The following is a 19,573-nucleotide window of genomic DNA, read 5'->3' on the forward strand; positions in this document are numbered from 1 at the left end:
ATGGTTTCTCCAGCCCTGTTCTTCTTTCTCAAGGTTGTTTTGGCTATTCAAGGGCTTTGTGTTCCCGTACAAATTTTTTAAATTATTTGCCCTAGTTTTGTGAAAAAATGTCATTGATATTTTGATAGGGATTGCATTGAATCTGTAGATTACCTTGGGTAGTATGGTCATTTTAACAATGCTAATTCTTCCAATTCATGAACACTGTATATCTTTCTTTCTCTTTGTGTCATCTTCAATTTCCTGCATCAGAGACTTGTAGTTTTTTAAGTATAGGTCTTTTACCTCCTTAGGTAGATTTATTTCAGGTATTTTATTCTTTTTGATGCAATGGTAAATGGGTTTTTTTTCTAAATTTCTTTTTCTGATAGTTCATTGTTAGTGTATAGAAATGAAACGGATTTCTGTGTATTTATTTTGTATTCTGCAACTTTACTGAATTCATTGATGAGCTCTAGTAGTTTTCTGGTAGCTTCTTTAGGATTTTCTACGTGTAGTATCATGTCATCCTCAAAAAGTGACAGTTTTACTTCTCCTTTTCCAATTTGGATTCATTTTCTTTTTCTTCTCTGATTGCCATGGCTAGGACTTCCAAAACTATGTTGAATAAAAGTGGAGAGAGTGGACATCCTTGTCTTTTTCCTGATCTTAGAGGAAATGCTTTCAGCTCTTCACCATTGAATATGATGTTAGTTGTGAGTTTGTCATATATGGCTTTTACTATGTTGAGGTAGGTTCCCTCTATGCCCACTTTCTGGAGAGTTTTTATCATAAATAGGTGTTGAATTTTGTCAAAAGCTTCTTCTGCATCTATTGAGATGATCATATGTTTTTTATTCTTCAGTTTGTTAATATGGTGTATCACATTGATTGATTTGCATATATTGAAGAATCCTTGCATCCATGGGATAAATGCCAATTGATCATGGTGTATGATCCTTTTAATGTGTTGCTGGATTCAGTTTGCTAGTATTTTGTTGAGGAGTTTTTCCTCTGTTTTCATCAGCAATATTGGCCTGTAATTTTTGTTTTTTGTCATATCTTTGGTTTTGGTATCAGGGTGATTCTGGCCTTGTACAATAGAATTAGTTCAGAAGCATTCCTTCCTCTGCAATTTTTGGGAATAGTTTGAGAAGGATATGTGTTAACTGTTCTCTAAATGTTTGGTAGAATTCACCTGTGAAGCCATCTGGTCCTGGTCTTTTGTTTGTTGGGAGTTTTAAAACTGCTGATTCAATTTCAGTACTGGTAATTTGTCTGTTCATATTTTCTATTTCTTCCTGGTTCAATCTTAGGAGATTGTACATTGCTAAGAATTTGTCCATTTCTTCTAGGTTGTCCATTTTATTGGCACCTAGTTGTTCATAGTAGTCTCTTATATTCCTTTGTATTTATGTGGTGTCCATTTTAACTTCTCCCTTTTCATTTCTGATTTTACTGATTTGGGCCCTTTCTCTTTTTTTCTTGATGAGTCTGGCTAGAGGTTTATCAATTTTGTTTATCTTTTCAAAGAACCAGAATTTAGTTTCATTGATCTTTTCTATTGTTTACTTAGTCTCTATTTCATCTATTTCTGCTCTGCTCTTTATGATTTCTTTCCCTCTAGTAGCTTTTGGCTTTGATTATTCTTCTTTCTCTTATTGATTTAGGTGTAAGATTAGGTTATTTGAGATTTTTCTTGTTTCCTGACATAGGCTTGTATTACTAGAAAATTTCCTCTTAGAACTGATTTTACTGTGACCCATAGATTTTTGGATTGTTCTCTTTTCATTCTCATTTGTCTCCAGGTATTTTCTGATTCCTCTTTGATTTCTTCAGTGATCCATTCATTATTTAGTAACATATTGTTTAGCCTCCAAGTGTTTGTGTTTTTTATAGCTTTTTCCCCTTACAGTTGATTTCTAGTCTCATAGCATTGTGGTAGAAAAAGATGCTTGAAATGATTCTAATTTTGTTAAATTTACCAAAGCTTGTTTTTTTACATAGGTCTATATTATTAAAGAAATTAAATCAGTAATTAATAATCTTCCAAAACAGAAAACATCAGGACAACTTGGGTTTAATGGTGAATTCCACCATACATTTAAGGAAGAATATCAATTCTTTACAGTCTCTTTCAGAAGACAGATGCACAGGGAATAGTTATTTACTCATTTTATGAGGCCAGGATTACTATAATACCAAAACCAGACAAAGATATTTCAATAAAAGAAAACTACAGACCAAAATCTCTTATAAATATAGATGTAAAATTCCTCAACAAAATAAGCAATATAAAAAAGTTATATACAATGACTTAATTGGATTTATCCTAGGTATAGAAGGCTGGTTCAACATTTGAAAATCAGTGAATGCAATTCACCATATCCACAGGCTAAAGAAGAAAAATCATACGATCACATCAATAGATGCAGATAAAACATTTGACAAAATCCAATACACACTCATGATTAAAAAAAAACCCTCTCAATCTAGACACAGATTTTGTACCCTTCATACACAAAAAAACTGATGATGAATCATAGATCTAAATATAAAATGCAAAACTATAGAAGTCCTAGAAGAAAATTTAGATGACCTTAAGTTTGGTAATGACTTTTAGATACAGCACCAAAGGCATGATCTGTGAAGCAAATCATTGATAAGTTGGACTTCATTAAAATTTAAAACTACTGCTCTGCAATAAGTACCATCAAGGGAACAGGAAGACAAGCCAGGAGAAAATATTTGCAAAGATATATCTGATAAAGGACTTTTATCTAAAATATACAAAGAACTCTTGAAACTCAAACTCAACAATCAGAAAACAAGTAAGTCTATTAAAAAATAGGCAAAAAAATCTGAGCATACACAACATAGAAGAAGGCAATACATATATGAAAAGATGCTCCACATCTTATGTCATTGTAGAAATGGAAATTAAAGCCACTATCACTACACACCTCTTAGAATGGCCAATTTCCAAAACACTGACAACATCAAATGCTGGTGGGGATGTGGAGCAACAGGAGCTTTCATTTATTGTTGGTGGGAATGCAAAGTGGTACTGCTACTTTGGAAGACATTTTGGCAGCTTCTTACAAAACTAAACATACTCTTACCAGGAGATCCAGAACTCATGCTCCTTGGTGTTTACCCAAATGAGTTGAAAGTGTATGTCCTCACAAAAACCTGCAGCTAAATATTTATAGCAGCTTTATTCATAATTTCCAAAATTTGAAAGTAACCAAGATGACCTTCAGTAGGTGAATGGATAAGCTGTAGTGCATTCAGACAATGGAATATTATTCAGCATTAAAAAGAAATGAGCTATCAAACCATGAAAAGACATGGAAGAACCTTACATGCACATTACTAAGTGAAGGAAGCCAATCTGAAAAGGCTGCATACTGTATGATTTCAACCACATGACATTCTGTAAAAGCCAAAACTGTGGAGAGACATTAAAGATCAGTGATTGCTGGGTTAAGAGAGGAGGGAAGGATAAATAGGCTGGGCACAGGGTTTTTGTAGGCTATTGAAACTACTCTGTATGATACTGTAGTGGTGGATATATGTCATTACACATTTGTTGGACTATTACACATTATGAACTTTGGGTGATTATTATGTGTCAGTGTAGGTTCATTGACTGTAACAAATGTATCACTCTGGTGCAGAATGTTGAAAATGGGGGAGGCTGTGTGCAGTGTGGCAGTAGGGGTAAGGTGTATATGAGCACTCTGCAATTTATGCTGAAATTTTCTGTGAACCTAAAACTGATCTAAAAGATAAACCCTGTTTAATAACAACAGAAAAACAACAACTAATGGTGTCTGAGGATGCCTGATTAAAATAGTGACTCAGTAGCAACCCCCATAAAAGTTCTTCTAGTATCCACCAAAGCACAGATAAAGGAAGCTTAAGGTCAGAATCTAGGAGGTCTTCTTTAATTATAATATATATGAGACTGGATTGGATCCCAAATGCACCCCCACCCTATTTTTCTAGGCCACAGCAAAAACTACAAATCTCAAGAAGTAGATGGCTTACATGACAGAAAAATTGTTCTGGGCAGAGACAAAGAGGGATAACCGTAAAAGAGGTGCATTCTAGGAATTTTGTAGATAATTTCAAATTTTAGTTCTATGTATTTTGTTAGAAAAGGCTTACCATATAGAAGGTAAAGTTTGTGCAAAAATATACAAGCAGGAACACAATTTGCCTGATTTTAGATTTCTCTATTCTGCTATAAACAGAAACAGTGTTTGTGGAAACTATGAAGATTGCCAGATAAATAAAAATAAGAAGTCAAGAATAAGATTATCAGAGTATAAAAGGACTGGTGATGAGCAATAAGAAACAGATAAAATAAAGATAACTTTATCATTTATTTTTATTGAAGTATAGTTGATTTGTGATAGTTTCTGGTGTATAGAAAAGTGATTCAGTTATACATGTATATTCTTTTTCAGATTCTTTTCCATTATAGTTTATTACAAGATATTGAATATAGCTCCCTGTGCTATATAGTAGGACCTTGTTGTTTATGTATTTTTTGTTTTTGGTGGTACGCGGGCCTCTCACTGTTGTGGCCTCTCCCGTTGCGGAGCGCAGGCTCAGTGGCCATGGCTCACAGGCCTAGCCGCTCCGCGGCATGTGGGATCTTCCCAGACCGGGGCATGAACCTGTGTCCCCTGCATCGGCAGGTGGACTCCCAAACACTGCGCCACCAGGGAAGCCCTATGTATTTTATATATAGTAGCTTGTATCTCCTGATCTCAAACTCCTAATTTATCCTTCCTCCACCGCTTTCCCCTTTGGTAACCATAAGTTTGTTTTCTATGTCTGTGAGTCTGTTTCTATTTTGTAAATAAGTTCATTTAAATAAAGGTAACTTTAAATAAATATTGTAAACCTACTGGTAATACTGAATGCAAACGTAAACAATTATTTTCTATAATCTCCAGAAGACTCAAATAATTGTTGGTACGAAATAATTTGTTGCAACTTTTGTAAAATAACTTTTGAAATAAAAAAACATTTTTAAATGAGGAGATGTAAAATTTAAATATTAATGTAATAGCAGTATCTGGATGCAAATCTCAAGATTACATTAGCAAATAATAAGTGAAGGAGTGGCTGTGGGAGAAAGAGACAGGTAATGTAGGCTAAGCTTTCTGTTTACGTGGAAAGGTGAGGTTTCAGTCTAACTTCTAATAAACTGATTTTTTTTAAACTTAAAAGTAAACACTAGTAAAATTAAAAACTGTATTTACATATGCATGTGCATAAGATTATGCATATACATAATCTTTCAAAGTATTAGAGACAAGAAAAGAAAACTTAAGCTTAATTCAAAAGACAGAAGAAAGGAAATAGAAAGGAAGCATTAAAAAAAAGAATAGTGTTACATGAAAGAATTAAGACCAACTGTAGTAGTTATAGCAATAAATATAAAAAGTCCCCTATTAAGAAAAATAATCTCTTTCTTCTCTAATTCATGACACTGCTCCCTTTAGAATAAAGATTAATGCAACATAACCCTTTTAAGATTAAAAATGAAAACTTTACATTCTTCCCAACATGTAAAGTAAGGGGATGGGTAGTCCTATACCCAATTTAAAGACAGAAGAAATAGATGTCTTACTTTAAATAAAGAGCTAGGAATGAAGTAGGTTTTCCTGACATTCATTCATTCTTCTGTTCATTTGGCAGCTTGGGCATCCTTCCTTTTGTCTCAATAAATGTCACATATTTTCCTATATCCATTTTTATACCATGCAGTTTGTTAAGATACCTGTGACCAACTACCTAAGAGTAGTGACTTACCCACATTTCCAGTCAGTAGTATCTTGGTACATGAATCAGTATACAGCGATGTCAGAGAAATGGCAGCATGTTTTGTGAAAGGTAGAATATCTTTCAGTAGTCTTCCCTGTATAAAGTATAATAATAAATTCTATAAAATATCAATATTGGAGTTGAGTTTCTCGATAAATAATTTATCCAAAGAACTATGTCTACTAATTGTAACATGATTCTCTTCTTTGTAATAAAAATAATTTGAAATTATCTATAGGGACTTATTTCTTTGAAATTAAATATTCATAAAAATGGAGACAACTATTATCATAATTATAAGCATTTAGACTGATTATTGTAGATCACCTCTATACCTGAGGGTTGTTTTTGCTCATTTCCCATGACCCTTTTCATGCAGTTCCTCAACCCTTTTCCAGTGACATATTCTTCTTTTTTTTTTTTTTTGTGGTACGCGGACCTCTCACCGCCGTGGCCTCTCCCATTGCGGAGCACAGGCTCCGGACGTGCAGGCTCAGCGGCCATGGCTCACGGGCCCAGCAGCTCTGCAGCATGTGGGATCCTCCCGGACCAGGGCATGAACCCGTGTCCCCCGCACCGGCAGGTGGACTCTCAACCACTGCGCCACGAGGGAAGCCCCATATTCTCCTTTTAAATAAACATTCTTTTCAGATTTAAGTGTATCTCACTTATTTTAAGTGAGAATATTGTATTCGTCTTTTCAGAAATATCTAATTTTGAATATTGGCACAAGATAAGGATTGAAATTTGGCAGTGTTTTTTGGCATTTAGTATAAGTCATCACTGGGAAGGACTTTCATATACATTTCTCTACTTGGAGATTAAACATTGAAGCTTAGGAAGAAAAAATTTGAATCTGCCACTTGTTTCCTATGATTTAGTTAGATATAATCTTTTCTCCTTCTATTGCTCTCACACTTTTATTATCTATTTATTGGGGAAGAAAAAAAGCACTGCTCAAATACCAGGATCATCACAGGGAAAATTATTGTTACAATATTTTGTAGCATTTTCAAGCCAAGAGTTTCTCATTAATAATAAGTTAAGAGTCAACTGATCAACTGGGAGGTTTTATCCAACAGACAGCTAGGCTGTTCTGTGTTGTTGGATCTCGCTATCTGCCATACAAAACTTGCTGTTTTCTGGGTTTCCCTCTAGAAAGGAGCCTTACAAGTGGTGCTACCTCCCTTGCCTCTCTAAAAATTTCATTGTCATCATCATCAGTCTACTCAAGATCCTTCCTTCTGTCATTTCTGGACTCCCAATTCAAACCCTGCCTCACTTTCCACCCCCAAATCATTTAAAATCTTTTAGTACATGAAAGTTATTTTTTCACTGTAAAATGTTTAAGGACTCTTAATACTATTGTAATAACATCTTCCAATAGTTTGGATAACTAAAAGTTTATGTATATTCAACATTTCAGTGTTCTTACATTCTTTAATGATATATTCATCATTTATATTACCTAATATTATTTAAATATCCAGTGAAATATATGGTGGGCTGTATTCATAGCTCAATGTAAAGAAAGATTTGAAATACAGTAGTTGTCTTAGCAGTGTTGATGATTTGATCTTCTGAGTTACAAAACTGACCTATTATAAATTTTGAGTAGTATTTTCAGTGAGCAGGCTGAAAAACTAGGATATTGACTAGAAGATTGAACAATAATAGAATTAGATGCTATACGGAACCTTAGAAGGCTAAGGTTTATTCAATAATCCTTTTTATCTTTCCTATTCTTTGCTGTTCCAGGAAAATAACAGGCTCCATCACCTCCAAGGTCCACAAGCGGAGATGTCCATCCTCATGTGCAGTGACAAGGATAGGTGGTTGAGTATCTGTTAAATTGGTGCTTTCCAGATGTTTTTTGTCCACTGGCTGTCGCTCACCTACCGTGACATCTTTTTGCTCACCTGTTGGAAAATTAGTGAGTTACCAGTGTTTGTTATACTTGGAATTTCAAATTTTATAGAATGTAAAAGAGGAGGCAGGTAAGTAAATAGCAACAAAACAAAACAAAACAAAAAAAACCCCACATTCTTTTGTCTAGAATTTTTTTAATCCCAGAGAACTTCAATCAGGCAGAGAACAAAAAAACATTAACAAATGGAATCCTGTATCACTGGAAAAAACTAAAAGGGCTCATTTTGGATTCTACTGAAAAAGGCTTTGCACTGTACATAGCAGCTAAAACTAGATATACATCCAGTATAAGTCTTACACATTACAAAATGGCTTATGAATCTAGTATAAGTTTTAGGGAAATGAGCTGAAGACTAAGAAGCTCAGTAATATTTTGGATTTTTAAAATCTAGAGTTAGTAGTAACTAACTAACTAGTAACTAAAAGTTATCATCCTAATGGAAATTCTGCTTCTTAGACTATGGAATTCTATAGCACCTTAACATTTAGTCACAAAAAGAATATATGTTAATTAGAAGTATTCTATCACCTAAACTCCCTATTGTAAAGGAATTGTTTTATTATAAGGAAGAGAGGAGATTTCATACCGACCTTTAACCTCACTGTCATGTATGCTCTGTTTGCTTTCCTGAATTCGGGGAGAAAAAGAGATAATATTTCTATGACATTGGAAGGAAATGAGACATACCGGATGAATAGATTTTTTCATAGTTAAATTTATAGCTCTAAGCATTAGGTTTAAAGTTTGTTTTTTTTAAGCATTAGGTTTAAAGTTATTTTTTAATTAATTCTTCGAAAAGATGTATTAAGAGATTTTCATGCTCATAAATAGGGTATTTGTAACACAACATTTTCCTAGTGGCTCCGGTGTAGCACAATAACGAGAATAGTTAAATACCTAGTTCATGCTGTGTTCTTGGTGTATATGATCTCTAATTCCATTCACAACTATGCCAGTTAGGTTTTATTATTTATTGATGAAGAAACAGAAACTCAGAGATTAAGTGACATCTCTAAAGCTAATCAGATAATAAATGGAGCGCTTGGATTTAAGTGCAAGTCTGTCTGACACACATCCTTACAAGTTTATTTTTTTTTTCCACTAAGCTAGTGCTTTTAAAATAATTTATGCAGCGAAAACTTTCCTTCAAACAAAATCCTAACTAGAAATGAAATGTGTAAAAATATATAAAATTGGAACTGAGAACACAGTTTGAAAACCATGGCATTACATTACATTATGTAATTACATGCTGTCTCTTCCCTCTGTGAAATGTGTGTAATTGTGTAATACTTTTTAGCAAAAGAGATAGTCTAAAATTATTATTTTATGAACTTAAAAGTAGCCTATGTAATTTATTTTCTTCATGATTATTTGCAGATATAAAAGCCTTGAAAAAATAGGAAAAAAAGATGAAGACAGTTTAGACATTGCTTTTTAGGGAAAACAAAAAAGTTTTTACATACATGCAGGGGAGGGACTTATATGCAACAAATCACTATTTTTGAATCAACATTGGGTATAACAGGAAGACATACTCTCCTTATTTCTTGCTTACCTTACTACTCTGTGGACCCTTGCTAGAATCACATTGAGATGAAGAACATATGGAATCCTGACTTGATCTCCTACAAGGAGAGGGAGGAAGCCCAAAGAGGAAAAGTTAAGATAATCTATCATACTCAAAGGGCGCTCTCCTCTGTTTTAATTTCAGGTGATTACTCTTGCCATCATCTGTGCATTCTGGTGTGGATACTGTGGATACTGCCTGGGTGTGGGAAATAAAAATCTTCTCTGTCCCACTGTTAAGGCTAGATTTTGTCCCAGAGGCTCTGACACTGAAATGGTGGGGAGTGGGGTGGCCGTGGGGAGGCCTGGAAAACCTGGTAACTTCTGCTCTACAGTTTTCAATTCTGCTAGAATGGGCTGCAAACTGGCTTAGGGTTCTGGTATATAGATGAGGTCCTAAAAAGATTCTCAGAATAAGAACATTTCAAGTCAAGGAGTAGGGAAGGTGTTACATTCTGGCTCACTTCTGGATGATGATAGTACAGAACCCTTTGATTTCTCTCCAGAGATGTGTTTACCATTGCCTATTGTTTACTGAAATCAGAGCTCTCAAGCAAATACAAACAGGAAAATCACCTCTTCTTAAAATTAAAAAAAAAATCGGGTTTCCCTGGTGGCGCAGTGGTTGAGAGTCCGCCTGCCGATGCAGGGGACGCGGGTTCGTGCCCCCGTCCGGGAGGATCCCACATGTCGCGGAGCGGCTGGGCCCGTGGGCCATGAGCCATGGCCACTGAGCCTGTGCGTCCGGAGCCTGTGCTCCGCAACGGGAAAGACCGCAACAGTGAGAGGCCCGCGTACCGCAAAAAAAAAAAAAAAAATCCCCTTCTCTCTCAGAAATGAAGATTGCTCAGCTATAGTAGATGTCATATGAAAACTGCTGCCATATGATCTTTCATATTTGCCCTATAAATCCTTTTTTCTGCTTTACGTAAGTGCACATAGAGTTGTCTTTTGGCTACAAATATGGTCAAGTGAGCATTTTCCCTCTCTGCTACTGTTGTAAAGGGAGCTGTGGTAAGGGAAATTAGATCCCCACACAGCAAATTAAATCTTCCTGGGGACCATCCACTTACAAAAACAATAACAGGGAAGAAAACTGAAGCCAACTGGTCAGCCCAACTATGTCTTCCATCAACTGTACCTTCCTAAATGCTGGGATGAGAACTCTTTTTATATCATCCACATAAGTCCCAGACAGTATTTCTTGATCAATAAGTATTGAGTTACCTTGCACATTCAGGGTTACGAAAGAGAAACAGTATGTCATTAATTCTAAAGCGTTTAGGATCCAAGTCAGGGTCCACAGTGAAGCAATCTTCAGGTCTGTACCTAGGAATAAGCATACATTTACATGATAAAAATTTACAAAGGTGGTAATTTACATTACTATATCATATATCCCAGGCAGAACTAATCAACTCCTGAAATGTTCATTGAATATGGAGAGAAAACCCAGAGGTATAGCATTTGAACATACTTTCCTTAATAAGGTTCTGTATAACATGATCTTTTAGTGCTTAGACGTCTTTTAAGTCAATTAGCTTGTCTATTTTTTCAACCTATAGTTCACAGAGTGAGCTCATATAACTTCCTGGTAGTTTCATACAGTTTAAAGAATAGATTTCTACTCTTTGAATAAGTAGAGTGAGAAATTTGAATAAAATGTAGTTACTACCTTCAAGTAGCTTATAATTAAGTGGAGAAGAAAAGCAGGTAATTTGATGATCACACTATTCTTGCTGCTTGAGTCTCCCATTAGCCCAGATTCCCAAGAACACCTTCCTAGGCCATTTCCTGGGAGCAGAGCGATGGTCTTCCACTGCCTGTCCTGGCACTTCATGGTAGGCTTTTAAGCCACACTTGACATTCCTTATAGCAAATAGACCTTGTAGCAAACTGTTCTTTTTCCTTTAGTGGAAATTGCCTCTGCTAATTTGGACAGATAAGTGATGAAGGACCTCCTGGAGAGTGAACCAAGCTCAAAAGAGGAGCCTGCGAGTTTGATGACTTGTTGAGCTCCAAATTTTTACATATTTCTGCTCTGCAGGTAAACTGAATAGTGAAGTGGACTGTCCGTTAGCAACAACAATTTCTAGTTTGCACCCAAAAAAAGGCATGGGGCTTTGAACAGAAAGAGAAAGCTTATTTCTCCTGACTGGTGAAGGGATCTTAAAGCAAAGTTTGAGGTAGAGGTAGAGATGGCCCCCACCAGGAATATGGAAACCATGTTCAACTTTAGAGTCTTTAAACTAGGCCTAAATTACCTTGGACAGTTCTGTGTTAAATTATATGCTATGTGAAATACTCCAGTGATTCTAAATCAATTGTTTTTGTATAATCATCTTGTTATAGGAAGAGGACACTGTGTATGACCCATTACCGTCAGTTATTTTTCTTTGATTGGGTATTGGATTTGCATGCATCCCTCGGTAAAATGCTTAGCATTTCAACAAGGAAGATCTTTACCTTTGAATTGGGAATATTCTCAGGGGAGCTGCCCTCTCTTTTAAGCGGTGGCAGTAGGACTATTGTCTCTGCCTTTTTAGTCTATATGTTTTCCCTAAGTAGTGAGTCATACACAAGCTGACACAATGTGAGAACTGAATTAATAAGAAGGTGAGGAATTGTGCAGTGTATATTGATATAGGAATAAAATGACAAGTATACAGTCTGTGAGAAAAGCCTAAGGGCAAGGGTTGAAGGGAAGGAACTGAAGGATGACAGGAATTCTAGCAGCAGGGCCTAGTAGAACCTGAGCTGAGGTACAGAGGAGGGGTCTTCCGAAACAGATACTTCAGCTAAAGGTTCAAAGGAAAATATACCCAGAATCAAAAAGGAAAGGACTATTTCCTCCCAAAACTTGGTTGAAAATGAAAACTCTGACATAGACTGGAAAGGGTCATGGAGTCCAGGTAGATGTATGCAAGGTACTATAGCTAGACAGAGATTTCTTTTGCTTTTTTTTCTTCTTTTCCCTTGTCCTATTTGACTCTCTTCTCTCTTCCTTTTATACCTCTTTCCTTCCCCCAAATGCTTAGATAGAATTGATTTTCTTTTTAATTCATCGTTAAAGTTCTTGGCTATCTTGTACCTCAAAGTACAATTTTACAAACTGTCTTGACATAAGGTGTTCATACATGGCCCTTGCTTAGAGCCCAATTACACAACTGGGGAAAGCGTATTATTTATAATCCATCCATAACAAATAATACAATGTTACATTATTTTCTTTATAACCAATGGTAAGGACATTTAGAAATGGATTGCAAGGGGAGGGTAAAGTTTGTGGAACAGAGCAAATCTAATTGGTTGAGATGTAGAATTACATATGTCATGCCCTTGTTAATATTGACCTGTAGTAATGTGTTGGGGTGGTGAATAAGAAGGAAAACCCCTCTTGAATACTTCTCACCATTTGACTTTGGTGACTGTGTAGATAGTGGTGTCAATGGGAATACAGGAAAAGATGTTTTGGGGGAGGGTAGGTTGGGAAGAAGATTTGGGCATGTGGGACTTTAAGGGTCTTGTTGGAAATCCAGATGGTGTAATTGCCAGTAGGCAATTGGATATGTGTGCTTGAAGCTATGAGATTATTTTACATTATTAAGTATTTAAGTATTTGTTAAGGTTATGAATTTGGACAAGATTATACATGGAAAGCATGTACATACTCTAGTACATACTCAAGAAGAGTAAATGTAAAAGCACTTGGGAATACATATACTTAAGATTCACTTTATTCATATCATTCTGGGATTTAGACACTTAAAACATAGTCTCCTCGTGAGCATAACCTCCAGGAAAGCCTCCTTGAGAGAGTTATCATCCCTTTTATTTATTGCTTTATTTTTTTAAGTATTTATATTTTTAAGTATTGAATGTTACTCTGGCTTTTCTGCAGCTCAAGTTTTTATGGAAATGATTATATTATTTAAGGAAACAATGCAACTCACACTTCTTTGACAGTAGATGTTACAAAATTCCATAAGATGATCACACCATTTAAGGTTCCGGCAGCTATCAAATTATATCCTTCTACTTGTAATAGATCGATGCAGTTCATTTCCATACTGATGGCAGGATTCTGAAGAAGGAAGGAAACAGACTCAATGACCATAATGAAAACAGTATCTAAGCACAGTACAAACACAATGTGCACACTTTATTATTCTGTCATTAACTTAAAACAAAAAAATATATATATTTAAATTCTAAAGCATGAAAGTTAGTAAAAGCTAAATTCTTTTGGCATAAAATATTTTAATTTGTAGAATTTATTGAAACAACAAAAATATAGTCTCCTTCTCTACTGTCTTCTTCTTTCAGCGGTAACTACCAACCATTAAATTACCTTCCCCGCTTTCTCTCCTCTTCAAACTTCTTGAAAGAATATTCTATATTAGCTGTTTTAACTTACCTTCCTTTCACCCATCATCTGACTTCTGCTCCATGCCACTCTATGAAAGCTTTTTCTAATTATCACTAAAGACTTTCTACTGCCAGTGCTATTTGATAGTTTTCAATTGTCTTGCCTCAAGTACTTTTTTGGTACCTACTATGTTAGGTTCTTGGAATATATAGTCAAACAGAATGTCGGTGACCTGGCAAAACTTATAATACAATTCAAGCATTCAGATAAAGTATTGATTACTGTACAGTTTTTTTTGGAGAGTTATGTTTTATTTGACAGACATACTGAGGACTTCAAGCCCAGGAGGCAGCATCTCAAGTAACCCTGAGAAAACTGCTCCAAGGAAGTGAGGGGAGAGCTAGGATACATAGGAGTTTTCCAACAAAAAGCAACAAAAGATTACTGTTAATAGAAGAAAACTAGATATCTCAATTTAAAGAATTTAGTGCTTTTCTATATGTGGGAAGATGCAAGAGTCTGGACTCACTGAGATCATTCCTTTGATATACACCTCAGCTACCTGGGGCCAGTATCCAGTGTTTTTACATCCTGAGTTTCCTCAGGGCTCAACTTCGAGAGTGGCTGTAGTCTGATGCCTGCTAGATGGCAAGTATTCTTTGTTCCCTTCCTGAGTTCCCTCAGGACTAACCAGCTCACTATCAGAGATGACTGCAATTATTGATGACTGTGATATATTTTTTACTGATATGGCAGGATAGTTCCTCCTCTTGGTCTGAAATTTGAGCGATACTTGGGAGACATTTCATGACCAATTTTTGTCCCACAGTGCTCAGAGTTTCTTCCCAGATCAGGCAAAAATTTTTGTTGATATGTCACTCTAGGTGCTAATTTCTGGATTAGGCCCTGTTGATAATTAACAGATTCTCTGGATCCTCTGTCTTACTTGTCTATTATGATTCATGAAATGTTTTACCTTGTTGCTTCTTCCTATACCTAGAATCACACTATTACTAGGTCCATCCACATCTCTACAAATGACCCAATTTCATTCCTTTTTATGGCTGAGTAATATTTCATTGTGTATATGTACCACATCTTCCTTATCCAGTCATCTGTCATTGGGCATTTAGGTTGCTTCCATGACCTGGCTATTGTAAATAGTGCTGCAATGAACATCAGGGTGCATGTTTCTTTCTGAATTATGGTTTTCTCTGGGTATATGCCCAGGAGTTGGATTGATGGGTCATATGGTAATTCTATTTTTAGCTTTTTAAAGAACCTCCATACTGTTCTCCATAGGAGCTGTATCAATTTACATTCCCACCAACAGTGCAAGAGGGTTCCCTTTTCTCCATACCCTCTCCAGCATTTGCTGTTTGTAGATTTTCTGATGATGGCCATTCTGACCAGTGTGAGCTGATACCTCATTGTAGTTTTGATTTGCATTTCTCTAACAATTACAATTACTTTATGAGTCGTAAATGTGATCTATGTCCTCAAGATGTTTAGCTAACGTCATCAATTTTGTTGGAGGCCTGGTGACAGTAAGAGACAACAACCTTATAAAATAGACAGGATATAAGTAATACAGCTAGTAACATTGATAAAGTCAATAGTGCAACAGGGAGACACAAAGCATAAACAACTTGGAAACAAAGAACAAATTAAAACAATTATTATAATGCAGTTGCAATAAACCATCAAGTTCACAAGAGAGCCACTTGGAGAAGCCAAATTCTGGATTAATCAGGTAGAGAGAAAAAGTTAAATGTTTCATCTTTGTTTACAAAGGTATACTTTATCAACTTGTTGTAAGACATAGCATAAGAAGAAAGATTTTTTTGGAAAACAAAAATTAAAGCTAGTATATTTTACAAAAAGTCATAAAGTTATAAACCATAATTTTTAGTTCATTTGGTCCCATGAAATTAATTTCTGTTGATCTGGATGAAGTCATCAGATTTTCCGTTAGAGTTTTGTCATTTGTTCCTCAGTTCAGTGGTGTTATCTAAAGGCTATCAGAGACTTATATTTGTTTAAAGCAAGTCCTTTTTATGAGTCTTCTTGAAGATCCTCATTTTTGTAAAAGCATCAGAGTAAAATAATGATTGTCTATAAAAGACAAAACTTAAAATAGCATGGTTAAAGATTTGAATACAATGCAATTGGCAAGAAACTTGGATATTTCTGTGACATATAACATTTTAAGATAATCACTAGAATTATGACTGATAACATATCAGAGCATATCAGATTTTAGGAATTTAATATAAATTTTGGAATATGTATATTAATGACATTTATCCATACATTATAAGCTAAGGTTCATCTCCAATCACTTGGCAATGTTCTTTAAGTAATTTAACATACCAAATAAACTTAATTAGTTTAATATTTCTCTCGGAGATATCTCAGGGTTCCTTCAAAGCCCTTTGAAGCAACCCAGGGTCAGCTGGAGGCTAAAAGAACTTTAGTTAGAGTTTGATATTTAGGAAGTTTGTTAAAAATATAAAAAAGGTTTTAAAATGCAACAGGATCATAGGTCACTGCAAAACAATACTTATTCATTTAACCAAAGTCACAAAAATATTAAAAACAAAACAAAACAAATACGGATCACTTAAGGGTACAGAAACTCACACAATCTGTTATCAAAAAGGAGCATTCTTAAGAAATTTTTTCAAATTCCAGTCTTGTACTAGCTTACTTAACAACAAAATCCATTAACTTTATTAACTTCAGTCTAAAATTAGCTAATCCTGAACATGCATAAAACTTCAGAGTTCCTTTCCATAATCTCACATCGCTTTCTGTATCCATATTTGTTCATCCCTTATCTTTCCATCCAAAAACAACTAGCTCTAAGACATACTTTCCCCCAATAAAATGTAATTCCATTCCTCATAACTTCTTTACTGAAAACACACATTCTACTTTCCTACAGTGTACTGGAATGTTTCCTTATTATTCCTATTCACTTTAATTACATGTTTAAATGAGAATCCTCAACTCTTAAAAACCTTAATTTCTAGTGAAAACTAAGAAGTAAGCAATTATGAACTGTATTTTACGTTAGCATTCTGTAGATTGGTAAACATAATACCAGTGATAATTTCTTAAAAAACATTTGTTTTCTTATAGAGAACAACTCAGGGTGGCACCAAACATATTTATTTATAGTCCTAAATACCTTTAGTTTCTCTGTTTAGTAATTGATGTCTCAGTATCTTATGTTATTTGGGAATCACCTAGCTATTTAATAAACTTCCATCACTTAAATTAAGCAACACTAGAACTTTGTTACCAAATATCTGGAGAGATCACTTTAAGTAGACATTTCTAAAATATTATTATTTTTAAAGTTAACCAAAAAGCTTTTTATCTCAGTTAAATTTACTACAAACTTTCATCATATCAAGTTATTTTTCTTGTAATAGATATAATAAGGTCTTATATGACTTCTATTAAACCTAGGCACAATAAAATATTATACTTAATGTTGATGACTCTAAAGACATGTCTATTAGATCAACAGATTTTAACTTTAATACCAGGTACCAACTTAATATTGAATATTTCCCAGTTCACATGAACCTGAAAGTCATTTTAGCCAGTTTCTTTCCTATTTAATTTGTATGTGCTTAGTTTAAAATTGAGCTCTTTATAAATTCAATTCTGAAAATACCTTCCAGAGGTAGAGCTATCTCATATGTATAAAGTGTACACAGATATATAAACAGGCAAAGCTAGAGATCTCATGGCTTCACTAAAAAATAAATTTAAAAAAAACAGTTATGAATCAGGTATTACAATATAAACTTACTAGTTTACAAAGAACAGTTGGAAGACATTAAAGTTGTTTGCTCAGATGACTAAGGCTTTACTATTTGTAAAGTTTGGTTTGAATTTTAAAACTGTCACTTTGTCATTTTTTTCCCCTTGGTGTCAGGTTCTGCCTGATTGAGCTAATTAGGCTCAGTCTCAGCTCCTTGTGACTTGAATTTACATTCTGGTTTGTAAAGATTTGCAAGAGAAAGACAGTTGCTTTTAATTCCCCAAAGAACAGGTCTGTCACCTAATGGATACTAAAAGATTGACTTGCCCAGCTATATTTTATATCAGTGAGAAGATTTCTAACTAAACTGAAATTTATGAGCTCTATGTTCTAGAACATTAGAGTTTAGTTTATCATACATTCAAAAGCTTGTATAAGGCATTCAGCAAAGACCTTCTTTCTGAGTTTACAAGTTAAACCCAGAGCAAAATCACTATTTTTATTAGCCCTTGAATGTTAGTTTCCAGGCTTTACTTTTTGTATGGCTCAGGTACCCCTATCAGTTTCCTTTAATATGTTCAATTAATATTTCCTGAGGGGCAGATCTATATGCCTTGTCTTATAATACTGATAGGGACAGAGTAAAGGGACAAACTAGGTGATTAAATAGTTAATCCCACTAGGGGATTGTAAGTAAAGAAAAAATATGGGGGACCCCTGTTAGTTGATGATCACTCAAGAAAGTAGGTTTGCTTAACCACAAAACCAATCAGGCTTGCTTAGCAACAAAACCATGCAGCAGAAGCATGAGACATGCCCCAAAACAATAAAACAATTGTGGCATGAGACCCACATCTTGCCCAGCAAGCTCAGTAAGTTAATAATCCTTGGGACATGTTCTCTACACACATGAAAACCAATAATTTATGGAAAAGTGACATTTCAAAGTGAAAGACCCTCATTGTACTGAGACATGGAATAATTTTTCCATAGTGCCATGAAAGTCCCAGCTTGACCATATAGGGACAAGAAAACTCCCCTGCCCAACTTGGAGGAGGAGCTGATGATGGAAGCTTGATGTCTACTCAAGAATGAGGAATAAGTTGGTCTTTTCCCCCTCGCCATTTTTCCTTTGATTATAAAACTGTAGCCCACTATGTTCTCGGGGGAAGCACCCTCTCACCCACCCACTTGTAAGCCTCACAAGCTTCCTATGCTAATAAATCACTTCTTATCTATCACTTTGCCTCTCACTGAATTCTTTCTGCACTGAATCATAAAGAACTGGAGCTCTTCAGAGCCCCCTGAAACACAACCTAGTGATTCAATACCACACAGAGGAAGAATTCCCCAGTGAAACGTGCCTATCCTGCAATATAATTAAACAAAGAGACATAACCATCTTATATAAAGCCCATTTAAATACATCAATTTTATACACTTTCATCTCAATTCTGTCACTTTTTATACCTTTAGTTTTCATTAGGATCCAATCAACAAACTTTGATCTTACAGGAGGTGTTCTAGAAGTTTTTCTTTCTTTTTATTCCCTGCCCATTTAATCTATTTTTATATAAAAGGCTCTGGGATCCCCAGAGAGGGTTGAGCCAAGGAACTCAGGTGTTTTGGCCCAACTGTTGCCCCAAATACTTACTGGTCAGATATCTCAGTGTAAATTTTTTTCAGCTCTTAATATATGTATATTTTAAACTGGGGTAAGTAGACTTGTTGGCTTTTAATGTTGAGGACCTGTAGGGAGTCCTTTTTGGCCCATTTAACCTTAGGTAATCACATAAATATTCATTTTATTTATCCCATTTTAAATAACTATCTAAAGATTTCTTTATTCATTTGAGATGTCTTTTTAAAAATTTCTACCTTGCTGGAAAAAGTATCTAGACTTTCTTACATGTTCTTTTCCTGTTAACATTAATTTATTCCAATGTTTTTATTAACATCTGTAAGAGCTATTGAGAGGAAGCAAAGATCACAAATAAAGCTTCCCAAATCTGTTTTTCTTTGTTTGATCCAAGCTAAGGAAGTTCTTAGGTTGACCATTAGATATATTTCTTTTTTCCACCTTTAATTTGATTTTTGTTTTTAT

The 19,573-nt window shown here is 35.0% G+C and overlaps 1 protein-coding gene across 1 annotated transcript in view; it reads right to left on the minus strand.

Moving 5' to 3' along the window:
• The window catches only part of WDR64 (WD repeat domain 64), a 148,152-nt gene that overhangs the window by 34,379 nt on the left and 94,200 nt on the right, over positions 1–19,573 (minus strand). Inside the window, exons 15-20 of the mRNA XM_024740483.1 lie at positions 13,276–13,406; positions 10,550–10,651; positions 9,312–9,381; positions 8,344–8,380; positions 7,603–7,742; positions 5,812–5,917 (exon numbers count right to left, since the gene is read on the minus strand). Coding sequence (XP_024596251.1) covers positions 5,812–5,917; positions 7,603–7,742; positions 8,344–8,380; positions 9,312–9,381; positions 10,550–10,651; positions 13,276–13,406 — 586 coding nt within the window. The remainder of the gene's footprint in view (positions 1–5,811; positions 5,918–7,602; positions 7,743–8,343; positions 8,381–9,311; positions 9,382–10,549; positions 10,652–13,275; positions 13,407–19,573) is intronic.

Source organism: Neophocaena asiaeorientalis, unplaced genomic scaffold, assembly GCF_003031525.2.
Source record: "Neophocaena asiaeorientalis asiaeorientalis breed wild unplaced genomic scaffold, Neophocaena_asiaeorientalis_V1.1 scaffold291, whole genome shotgun sequence".
NCBI classification, from domain to species: Eukaryota; Metazoa; Chordata; class Mammalia; order Artiodactyla; family Phocoenidae; genus Neophocaena; species Neophocaena asiaeorientalis.